Here is a 12,500-nt window from a genome sequence, read left to right as displayed (position 1 = left end):
GATACACTTACAATTAATACACCAACCCAAAAAACCTTTATTCCCCATTCACACAAAAGGGTTGTTTCTTTATGTTATTAATATTCTGGTTCCTACATTATATATCAATATATATCAATACAGTCTGCAAGGGATACAGTCCGTAAGCACACATGATTGTGCGTGCTGCTGGTCCACTAATAGTACTAACCTTTAACAGTTAATTTGACTAATTTTCATTAATTACTAGTTTCTATGTAACTGTTTTTATATTGTTTTACTTTCTTTGTTATTCAAGAAAATGTTTTTAATTTATGTATCTTATTTTATTTAAAACAATTTTAAAGTACCTTATCTTCACCATACCTGGTTGTCCAAATTCCACGACTATATATCGGTTGATATCGGTATCTGGAATTAAAGAGTTGGACAACATCAGAATATCGGATATCGGCAAAAAGCCATTATCGGACATCCCTAGTAACAAGTGTCCGTAATTGAACAATATTACAGTCTAAAACACCACATTTGTAAATATCAACAATTAATTATAATTGCATATTACTTACAGATACAAAGTCTCCAAGGCGGAAGCGTATTAGAAAGTATCCAGTAACAAACGTGTCCGCGTCATTCAACTCACCACGTCTTGAGCTTAATTTAATGGATTATTGTGGCCACTAGGTGTTGCCAAAAGAGACTAATTACTAAGGGTATCCTTGTTAAATGTATTAAAATAAACTATAGACTGCTAGAAGCTAGCAGCTACACGACAGCTAAGCACACAATAGCACACAAGCTAGCAATACGTAATAAGTGTCCTTGATTGAACAGTATTGTCGTCTAAAACATGACATTTGTCAATATAAACAAGTACAATTAATTATAGTTGCATATTACGTACAGATTTGTCTCCAAGGCGGAAGCGTATTAGAAAGTATCCAGTAACAAACGTGTCCGCGTCATTCAACTTAATGGATTATTGTGGCCACTAGGTATTGCCAAAAGAGACTAATTACTAAAGGTATCTAGATCCGATATAGTTGTTGTATATCGCTCCGATATGACAAAAAAATTTAAAAAATCATGTATCAGTTTATATCGCCTTCCTCTAAAGTTTTATATGTAAGCGCTTCAATACAAACAGTCCTGCAACAAATGTACTTGTGCAAAGCTGGACAGCCTGTTTATAGTGAAGTCATTTACCAAAAGGTAAACATGGCAGGCTGATAGGCTGCTAGGAGCTAGCAGCTACACGACAGCTAAGCAAACAATAGCACACAAGCTAGCCAAACGTAATAAGTGTTCTTGATTAAACAACATTTGTCAATATAAACAAGTACAATTCATTATAGTTGCATATTACTTACAGATACAAAGTCTCCAAGGTTGAAGCGTATTAGAAAGTATCCAGTAACAAATGTGTCCGCATCCTTCCAGATCATTTACTGTGTCATAAACATACATTTATAAATGATTGTGTGTTGACAAAAAACAATTTCCACTACATTTGAACTTAAAAACAGCATAGGCTCATTCCAGTTGAATAGAATAGAATGAATAGAATTGAATGGACTTTATTGTCATAATATTTGCATATAACGAGATTAAGGACTCCAACTTAAGGTGCGGTGGTGGGAACAAATATGGGATAAAAATAAATTACACAATAGGTAATAAAGATACAACTAAGAATTGAAAGAAACAGACTACTATCCAATAAAAATAATAAGCAATCCTGTACAATATACAAAACAAAAATACAAAATACTGTACAATATACAGAGCAAGACAAGAGTACCGGAGTAATAAATAACAATCAGTGTCGGATGTATTGCACTCAAAGAGTCATATTGCACAGTAGGGTATTAGGGTAGGATATTGTATAGGGGTGAATTATGTATTATAAGTTAGATTTCAAGATGGTGACAGTTGGTAAATAATATGAGTAAGAGATGCTTTAAAATGTAATATCGGAAATTATCAGTATCGTTTTTTTTATTATCGGTATCGGTTTTTTTTGTTGGTTTTTTTTGGGTTTTTTTGTATTAAATCAACATAAAAAACACAAGATACACTTACAATTATTACACCAACCCAAAAAAACCTTCATTCCCCATTTACACTCATTCACACAAAAGGGTTGTTTCTTTCTGTTATTAATATTCTGGTTCCTACATTATATATCAATATATATCAATACAGTCTGCAAGGGATACAGTCCGTAAGCACACATGATTGTGCGTGCTGCTGGTCCACTAATAGTACTAACCTTTAACAGTTAATTTGACTCATTTTCATTAATTACTAGTTTCTATGTAACTGTTTTTATATTGTTTTACTTTCTTTTTTATTCAAGAATTTTTTTAAATGTATTTATCTTATTTTATTTATCTATTTTTTTTTTTTTTTTAAAGGACCTTATCTTCACCATACCTGGTTGTCCAAATTAGGCATAATAATGTGGTAATTCCACGACTGTATATATCGGTTGATATCAGTATCTGTAATTAAGGGTTTGGTCAATATCGGAATATTGGATATCGGCAAAAAGCCATTATCGGACATCCCTAGTAATTTCACTTGATTAAGCCTTTTCTAACGTGCCACACTTCAAAATAATACAAGTGTGCTGATATTGGTTCGGGTCAATATCTGCATCGGCCAATACTCAAGACTCCAATATCGGTATTGTATCGGAAATGGGAAAAAGTTGCATCGGGAGACCCCCTATTGCTATCTCCAAGCTCTGGTCTGGCGCAGTCAAGTTCCTATAACAAACCCGATTAATACACATTTGCTTGCCTTTTTGATTTCCACCATGTTGCACAAACGCTCACCATCACTAAAACCCGACCTTCAGTGTTGTGACGCACAGAGCCTCGCTCCCAGAAAGCAATGCATTCTGTGAAATGTGCACCAAGTTGTCCTCGTGGCACTAAACTTCCCTTCTTCCGCTACTTCTTTCCACCTTTGTTTTGGCGATCAGGTATGATGAATCACCCTCCTATCCCCATCTCCGAGCTGGCGGAGCACACGGAGCTTCTGAAGGCCAACGACAACCTCAAGCTTTCCCAGGAATACGAGGTGAGTGGGAGGAAGCTCGGCGTTTCGCATCTGTCTGATTTTTGTACCCGGCAGAACACAAGACAATGTGTTATTATTTATTGTTTGTTTTTCGATGCTTATGTCACCATCAAACGTATTCGCTTCTGTTACAGTAAGCTTGTATGCGAACATTGTTCATGCCACAGCCAGATGTTGAGTTCAAGGGAGCTTTTTTGTGTGATTTTGCATCTTTTAGCTTGAAATGTAGGGAGCCAAATTAAGGTCAAAAGGTGTGTACTAAACTTTGAAACTGAAAAATAAAGTGTTGATGCTGAATTCTGAAAAACACATAATTATAAATATTATTATAAAAATATAACACTGAATATAATTACGATTTACTCTGGCAATTATTTTGATTTATTTCTTTAATTTTTTTACTTTCTTATATTTGGATTTTTTTTTTTTTTTTTTTTTTTTTTCAGATTCAAATCTTATTTTTTTGCAGTTATTTTTTTTTCCAAGTTTATTTTATTTCCTTTTTTTTTTTTGCAGATCCAGACTTTTGGTCCAAAAAGTGAGAGGGGCATGGCATCATGACAGACAGCTTAGCAAAAATTATGCGGGGTAGAGGGGGCAGCTACCACGTTGCTTTAGGGGCACGTCGGAGCTAAAACCATTCCCTCCACTGTGTTTTTTTTTGTTTGTTTAATATTGTTGATAATTGTTTTAAATATTGTTTTAAATATTGTTTAAATATCCCCTGAAGGCAACGTTGTATATTTGTTAATGTGTCTGTCATAATGCCACACCCCTCTCAGTTGATGCCCCGCCCCACACGCCCAATCCAGGCCAAAAGTCTGAATCTGAAAAAATAAAATAAATAAAAATATTTAACAAAGTAAAGATCTGAACCTGGAAAAAAAAAAAACCTTTAAAAAATGTTATTTGAATCTGAAAAAATCTACCTCAAATATCAAAATATATGAAACTTAAAAAAAATAATTTTGTTATAAAGAATTACTAGAGTGAATCACAATTCCATTCAACCTGAAAAAAGTGCACTTTTTCTTTTTTTAAATACACTAATGTGTTTTCAAAAATCAACATCAAAACTTGATTTTTCAGTAGGTTCAGATTTTTGTTTTTTTTAATATTTTTATTTATTTTATTTTTTTGTCATGATGCCATGCCCCTCTCTCTTTTTGGCACTTTCCCCAATTTGGGCCTAAAGTCTGGATCTGCAAAAAAAAAAAAAAAAAAAACTTGGAAGAAAAAAAAATTAACTGCAAAAAAATAAGACTTGAATCTGAAAAAAACAAACTCAAATATCCAAATATATGAAAGTAAAAAAAATAAAGAAATGAATCAAAATAATTGCAAGAGTAAATCATAATTATACTCAGTGTTATATTTTTATATTTTTCAGAATCCAGCATCAACACTTTATTTTTCAGTTTCAACGTTTAGTACACACCTTTTGACCTTAAAATTCAACATCAAAACTTCATTTTTCAGTTTCAAAGTATATTTATTTTAAGTACAAAACTTTTGGCACTAATTTAGCTAAATAGAAATGACAGAAAAAAAGTGGCAATGGTTTTAATAATAGTGCAAAAAAAAGTTATTTTCATGTTTTCCAAAATATTTCTAAAAGGTTCCATGTCCAAAGTATTTAGAATATTGTATGTTTTGTTTTACAATTTATAGTTTTTTAGAATTCCAGTGACCAGGATTCTTTATAATTTTGCAAAATATTGCATTTCTTCACTACGAGCTGTATTTTTGCTAATTCCCATCTCTTTATGTAGTTGTTCACATTGCCAAAAAAAAAAAATGTGACCCCTCTGTACGTCTAATATAAAACTAATGTATGTTTACGGAAGTAAACATGGCCCCGATTCGTGTTGGTGTCAGTCCTGGCACACTAGCCACGTGTACATGGACAACATTTATAATAACATTTAATATTTACTAGGGGTGTAACGGTACACGAAAATTTCGGTTCGGTACGTCCCTCGGTTTAGAGGTCACGGTTCGGTTCATTTTTGGTACAGTAAGAAAACAACAAAATATAAATTTTTGGGTTATTTATTTACCAAATTTGCAAAATCTTCCACCAAAAATATTTTTCTTAGTGGAATATTTGATGTGAGTAATCGGAACCTTGGATAGGTCAATAATTCATAATAACATTGATTTTGATTCAATATTATGTTTTGAGCAATGACAGTTTGAAAGAAAAAAAAAACAGCTTTGTTTTATTAGTCAACATTGTAACTTTTTCGAAATTACATTTCACCTTTAAGCTTTTTTATTTCACTTTTGTTATGTTTTTGTTTATTTTAATAGTATTTTTAGAATGTGCCGTGGGCCTTTAAAACATTAGCTGTGGGCCGCAAATGGCCTCCGGGGCACACTTTTGACACCCCTGCTATAGATTATAAAAAATTAAATCTGATAAATCTCTGGATAAAAAGCAGAGCCTGGCGACGCATGCGCGTTTATCATAACTCTATCGCTCTCTCTGTCTCTGCCCCTCCCTCACGAATGCTGCTACGCTCACAATTTGTTTTGTTTTTAACCCCTTCTTAACCCTGAACGTACATTGAAAATACACGCCACCCTAACTCAAAATGCCGGACATTTGAGGCATTTAAGAAACTCCGCCCTGACAGCTCCACAAAAGAGGACATGTCCGGTGAAAAAGAGGACTTATGGTCAGTCTATCGTAGCCCGTTAGCTGCTAGCATGCCGAGTGTTGTGTCTCGGTGTGCATTGTTTACACAACGTGTCTTACGCTACTTAATATGTCCGTGTGGAAACTCGTTCGGTACACCTCCGAACCGAACCGGAACCCCCGTACCGAAACGGTTCAATACAAATACACGTACCGTTACACCCCTAAAATGTACGTATTTTGATCATTTTAAGCATAATTTCCAAAACGCATCACGTTTGCTTTTTTTTTTTTTTTCTTTATCACTGATTATTTCTCACTGCAGACTTCATTGCAGTGCGTGTGACGCCAGGACGTCATGTCCGCATGTAGGTCAGATTGCGTTCACATTAGAAATATTTTTTATTTTTTTGTAGTGTGAACGGCCATTAAAAAGGTCAAAATCGACAAAAAAATCTGGACATCCAACCCTGCAGTTTTAACATAGCCTTCGTGACCAATTAGTACACTGCAAAAACTGAAATCTAAGTAAGATTAAATATCTCAAATAAGGGTGATATTTGCTTATTTTCTGTCTGATAAGATAATTCTTTTCACTAAGCAGATTTTATGTTAGTGTTTTACTTGTTGTAAGGGTTTTGGTCCTAAATGATCTCAGTAAGATATTACAGCTTGTTGCTGAGATTTTATGACCTATATTGAGTAAAATCAACTGTTGCAAAGCTGTGTCATCAACACTCACAAGTTTAAAACTGCTTTTTTAAAGTAATAATTTCTTATTTCAAGCATGAAAAAAAAAAAATCATGATTTTGACACAATTGTGTCTCATAATTAAAACAACGGTTTTATTTTCAATGAAACAATAGAAAATACGTACTCATTTAGTAGTACAGTTGGCACAGTACAGTAAACGGACAGTTAATATTTAAACATTTAACATGTGACATTTCTAACAATTTTGAACAGAAAAGGTTCATGCACATTCTGATAAATTATTAAAAAATACAATTAAAACATTTTTGGCCGGGGGCCGGGCTGTATATATGCGCACTAATTGACTGAAAGAGCACGCACTTGGCGCGATGATGTCATGTTATCGATGGAAAAATGCATTTTTAGACAATATGATTTGCCTGAGCGGCTAGTAGACCCCGAGAGTAACAAGCGGTTGCCTTGTTGCATTTCCATTAAGAACAATAAATACGTTTTAGTGTAAGTTTGCTGGTTTCAAGAAATGTAATGCCGAGCGCATATCATTATGTCAAGATAATGGCACTAGCATTTACTTCATTTAAGAATATTTTCAACATATTGAGCAAAAAGGTCTTTTTTTTTTATATCAAGAAAAGTGCACTTGTTATTAGTGAGAATATACTTATTTTAAGGTATTTTGAGGTTCATTGAGGTTAGCTAATTTTACTTGTTTTGGAAAGTCTTGACAAGCCACATTTTCTTGTTCTATTGGCAGATAATTTAGCTTAGTTCAAATAAAATACCCCTCATTTTTGAAATTTTTTCTCTTGTTTTTGAATACTGTTTTTTTGCAGTGTAGTGCTACATATCACCATGTGTTTTTTTCTCTTAAAAAAAAAACGCCGTAGAATCGACTGATTGTCGATGATAGGCGAAATCTAATGAATCACATTTGACTATAAAATGTTTAGTCAAAGAGTTCACCCTAGGGCAGGGGTCGGCAACCCAAAATGTTGAAATATTGGACCAAAAATACAAAAACAAATCTGTCTGGAGCCACAAAAAATTAAAAGCCATATTACATACAGATAGTGTGTCATGAGATATACATTGAATTAAGAGGACTTAAAGGAAACTAAATGACCTCAAATATAGCTACAAATGAGGCATAATGATGCAATATGTACATATAGCTAGTCTAAATAGCATGTTAGCATCGATTAGCTTGCAGTCATTCATTGACCAAATATGCCCGATTAGCACTCCACACAAGTCAATAACATCAACAAAACTCACCTTTGTGCATTCACGCACAACGTTAAAAGTGTGGTGGACAAAATGAGAAAGAAAAAGAAGTGGCATAAAACACGTCCTAGAAAGTCGGAGAAAGTTATACATGTAAACAAACTAAGGTGAGTTCAAGGACCGCCAAAATTAGTAGGACAAAACGGCGCTCCCCAAATACTTGAATCAGTGAAGCATGTTTAATATAAACAGTGTGCTTTATAACAATTAGGGAGGTTTGTGTCATGTTTTTCCTCCTACAGAAACCATATTAACACAAAAAATATATTTTTTTCCCCTCATCTTTTTCCATTTTTCATACATTTTTGAAAAAGCTCCAGAGAGCCACCAGGGCGGCGCTAAAGAGCCGCGGGTTGCCGACCCCCGCCCTAGGGTGAACATAGCCTTATAGAACAGTATAGATTTACTGCCATGCACATGCTCTGAGTTTTTACTCAGCAATGTCTTGTTGTTGTTGTTGTGCTGTTTGAGCTCCCGGACCACTCGGGTTATAAATGACACCGGCGCTGATTAGAAATCAGGAGCGCTGAATCAGCTCTCGTTTGCATACAAGCAATATCTCCTGCTCGCCGTTCCTAAATCACCGCACCTGTCGCCTCGCCGCACACGCCAGGCTGCAGTAAAAAAAAAAAAAAAGCGGCGACACCGGCGTGAATTGCCATCATCATGCCTGCCAGTGTATGTTGGATGTTGGCGGATAATGACTTCTCATAGCATTCCGCTATTTCTCGGATATCTATTATTCATAAATCCTGAGCTGAGCACCAAAGGGACAAGCTTGTTTTTCTTCAAGGCGGTGAGAGAAGCGGGATGGCCGAAGTGTAATTATTTGCCTTAAAGAGAGAATTCAACCACCCGATTATTTTTTTTTTACTCTCTACCCGTCCCTCTCTTTCACACAACCCCGTCAGCCCCCAGGAAGAATAAATGACCAAATTAAGGGGAGAAGTGTAATTTTAATTTTGTTATTTTCCTGATGAATGGCCACTCGTTCGCGGTGCTCCGGCTTGCCAAGCGGCGCTCTGTGGACCGGTGACTGATTGTTTTTTTAGCCGGGCGGGAAGTAGCGGTAGAAGAGAAATGGAGGAAAGAGGCGGCAGGGAGGCTCGGTTATTGAGGATTTGATGTGGGCATTGAGAGAAGGCCTCAAGCAGGGATGAAGAGAAGATCATCCCAACAAACACGCAACTACGGAAAGGCTGCCACGATTAATGACTTCTTTTTTGTTCTTCTTTTTCCGTATTCAGTCCGTCAGTTATCTGCAAATATACAACCATGGGGGATACAAATGTAGAATTGACAGAATTTAGAAGAACCTTACAGTTAAACATAGGGCCATACTTGCCAACCTTGAGACCTCCGATTTCGGGAGGTGGGGGTGGGGGCGGGGGCGGGGGCGTGGTTGGGGGCGTGGCTAAGAGGGGAGGAGTATATTTACAGCTAGAATTCACCAAGTCAAGTATTTCATATATATACAGTATATATATATATATATATATATATATATATATATGTATATATATATATATATATATATATATATATATACATAGTAAAATAAATAAATATATATATATATATATATATATATATATATAGCTAGAATTCACTGAAAGTGAAGTATTTTCTTATATATATATATATATATATATATATATATATATATATATATATATATATATATATATATATATATATATATATATATATATATATATATATATATATAGTAAAATAAATATATATACAGTATGTATATATATATATATATATATATATATATATATATAGCTAGAATTCACTGAAAGTGAAGTATTTTCTTATATATGTATATATATATATATATATATATATATATATATATATATATAATATATCAAGAGGGACAGAGACAGCGCACAGTGCATGAGGATCACATGTTACCATGGCGAGAAAACATGGAGAGACTGGAATGTAATAGAGTGATCTATGTTTGTCTGTTGCCATCTCATGGTGAATGTTGGCTATAGCGTACTGGGGTTACTTTTTGGTTGGCCAACGATTTACGTGGTGTTGCGCACCTGACGTCAAGTGTGTGAGTCTGTTCTGAAGTCTACAGTAAAGAGACGTACTTCATCCCCTCGCCTGTTTATTGCCTCCAACTCAATATATTACAACAACATTGCTCCATGCAGACCCCCCAGGTCTGGAGCTGGAGGGGGCGTGGCCTCCAGGTCCGCCTGAATTTCGGGAGATTTTCGGGAGAAAATGTTTCCCGGGAGGTTTTCGGGAGAGGCGCTGAATTTCGGGAGTCTCCCGGAAAATCCGGGAGGGTTGGCAAGTATGCATAGGGCTGGGCGATATGGCCTTTTATTAGTATCTCTTTATTTTATACACGATATATATCGCGATATTTTGCCTTATGCCACTTTTGTGCATGATGTCACACGAGATATTTCAATAACTGTCAAATAAAAATGAGCTGCATAATAGGAAATCAAATAGTACCGTATTTTTCGGACTATAAGTCGCAGTTTTTTTCATAGTTTGGCCGGTGCGACTTACATATGTTTTTTTCCTTTTTTATTATGCATTTTCGGCAGGTGCGACTTATACTCCGGTGCGACTTATACTCCGAAAAATACGGTATATGTCCTTCGTTCTGTGGTAGGTTCCCGCTTCGGCATTTTGTGGGTGTGGCACCGAACGGAGATGTTGACATGCAGTTTCAAGCACTCTTCATTCTCTAGCGCAGGGGTCACCAACGCGGTGCCCGCGGGCACCAGGTAGCCCGTAAGGACCAGATGAGTCGCCCACTGGCCCGTTCTAAAAATAGCTCAAATAGCAGCACTTACCAGTGAGCTGCCTCTATTTTTTAACCTTCGTCTTGTGTTTTAGTTTTTAAATGCATAAAAGAACCACATAAATTTATTTTTTTGCATCAAGGCTTTTTGACTTTGTCAAGAACCTCTATTTCAACAAAATAAAACTTTTTTTTATTTTTTTTCAGTATATTTTAAAATGCTCCGGTTGAAATTATGACCTTGATGTTGTTAGGGTCGGTTTCGACACAGTTGTAAAAATAAGATTATAAAGCAATAATTAGAGCCAAAACTGAACACACTGACAGCCAGCTCCTCTCCCAATCATGTGAGTTTTAGGGGATTCTCATTTTACCTTGTTATCCAGTACAAAAACAAACAAAGACGGGCATGTGAGGTCAATTCAGTATAGAGTTGGTGACTTGCAGAGTGCACATCTCCAATTTTCAGCATGCAAAAATGAAAAAAAGATTTTCAGTGAGAAAAGTTCTGGATCATATTTTTGGTGAAAACGAGGGAGAGGACACAGAGCAGCATAGTTATACGGATGAACAGGTTTCTAAGAGGAAGACAATGTGGACTATCATCCAGAAGACACAGACACATCTGATGAGTCTGTCATACCAAAGACTATAAAAATGGGAGCCATTACCTCCCTGCTTGGCACTCAGCATCAACGGTTGGAATTGGGGGTTAAATCACCAAAAATTATTCCCGGGCGTGGCCACTGCTGCTGCTCACTGCTCCCCTCACCTCCCAGGGGGTAAACAAGGGGATGGGTCAAATGCAGAGGTCAAATTTCACCACACCTAGTGTGTGTGTGTGACAATCATTGCTACTTTAACTTTAACTTTAACTTAACTTAACTTGATTGGTTGTTGTTTGACCTTGCAAATCTATATTTTATTACTTTTCATTTTGTGCTTGTATTAAAGTTCTGTTGATGAAAAAAAAAAATGTTTAGCCTTTTTCTTGAAGTAAATATAGATGGGTCGAAATTGACCCGTAACACCATAGATGTTACTATAGTTAAAATTATTAAAATGAAAAAATAAATTAAACAAATTTATTTAAGAGATGTGTTCTAATACCCCTCAGTTATAGTCAAGTTACCCAACAACCTTTTATTTATTTATACAATTCTCTTGAGGTTCATTTTACCATTTTTTTAAATTGAAATCGAGGGGTATTCTGACAAAAAAAAAGGCCCAATGGCCCACACCAAAAATATTAAAACCAATATTTTCATGGATAAGGAAGCCTAACAAGATAACCAAGAGATGAGAAACAAATTGGATGACAGATAATTGTTTTTAGTGTATTTTACAGCTGATTTAAGACATGGGTCAAAACCGACCCGTTAACATAAGAGATGGTAACAGAAAGCTAACACAAGAGGAAGGTTAAATGTTATTTATTTACTAGCAAGCTGGTCTCGCTTTGCTCGACATTTTTAATTCTAAGAGAGACAAAACTCAAGTAGTATTTGAAAATCCAAGAAAATATTTCAAAGACTTGGTCTTCACTAACTGACAAAGAAACAGATAACAGATTTGGTGTCCAGTTCAAAGTGTGACATGATTTATTTAAAAATTTGAGAGTTGACTTTTGTATTTTACATGAGTTATTATTTGTACAAAGTAATTCATGATTTGTTAAAAAATGTCAGTGGCTAGCTCAGGGGTCGGCAACCCGCGGCTCTAGAGACGCATGCGGCTCTTTAGCGCCGCCCGAGTGGCTCTCTGGAGCTTTTTCAAAAACGTATGAAAAATGGAAAAAGATGAGGGGAAAAAAATATGTTTTTTGTTTTAATATGGTTTCTGTAGGAGGACAAACATGACACAAACCCCCCTAATTGTTATAAAGCACATTGTTTATATTAAACATGCTTCACTGACTCAAGTATTTGGCGAGCGCCGTTTTGTCCAACTAATTTTGGCGGTCCTTGAACTCACCGTGGTTTGTTTACATGTATAACTTTCTCCGACTTTCG

The 12,500-nt window shown here is 35.5% G+C and overlaps 1 protein-coding gene across 1 annotated transcript in view; it reads left to right on the top strand.

Annotated features, from left to right (window-relative positions):
- The window catches only part of ptprsa (protein tyrosine phosphatase receptor type Sa), a 476,646-nt gene that overhangs the window by 375,498 nt on the left and 88,648 nt on the right, over positions 1 to 12,500 (top strand). Inside the window, exon 24 of the mRNA XM_072914629.1 lies at positions 2,969 to 3,066. Coding sequence (XP_072770730.1) covers positions 2,969 to 3,066 — 98 coding nt within the window. The remainder of the gene's footprint in view (positions 1 to 2,968; positions 3,067 to 12,500) is intronic.

Source organism: Nerophis lumbriciformis, linkage group LG14 (assembly GCF_033978685.3).
Source record: "Nerophis lumbriciformis linkage group LG14, RoL_Nlum_v2.1, whole genome shotgun sequence".
NCBI classification, from domain to species: domain Eukaryota; kingdom Metazoa; phylum Chordata; class Actinopteri; order Syngnathiformes; family Syngnathidae; genus Nerophis; species Nerophis lumbriciformis.
This window is presented reverse-complemented; position numbering and strand designations above follow the sequence as displayed.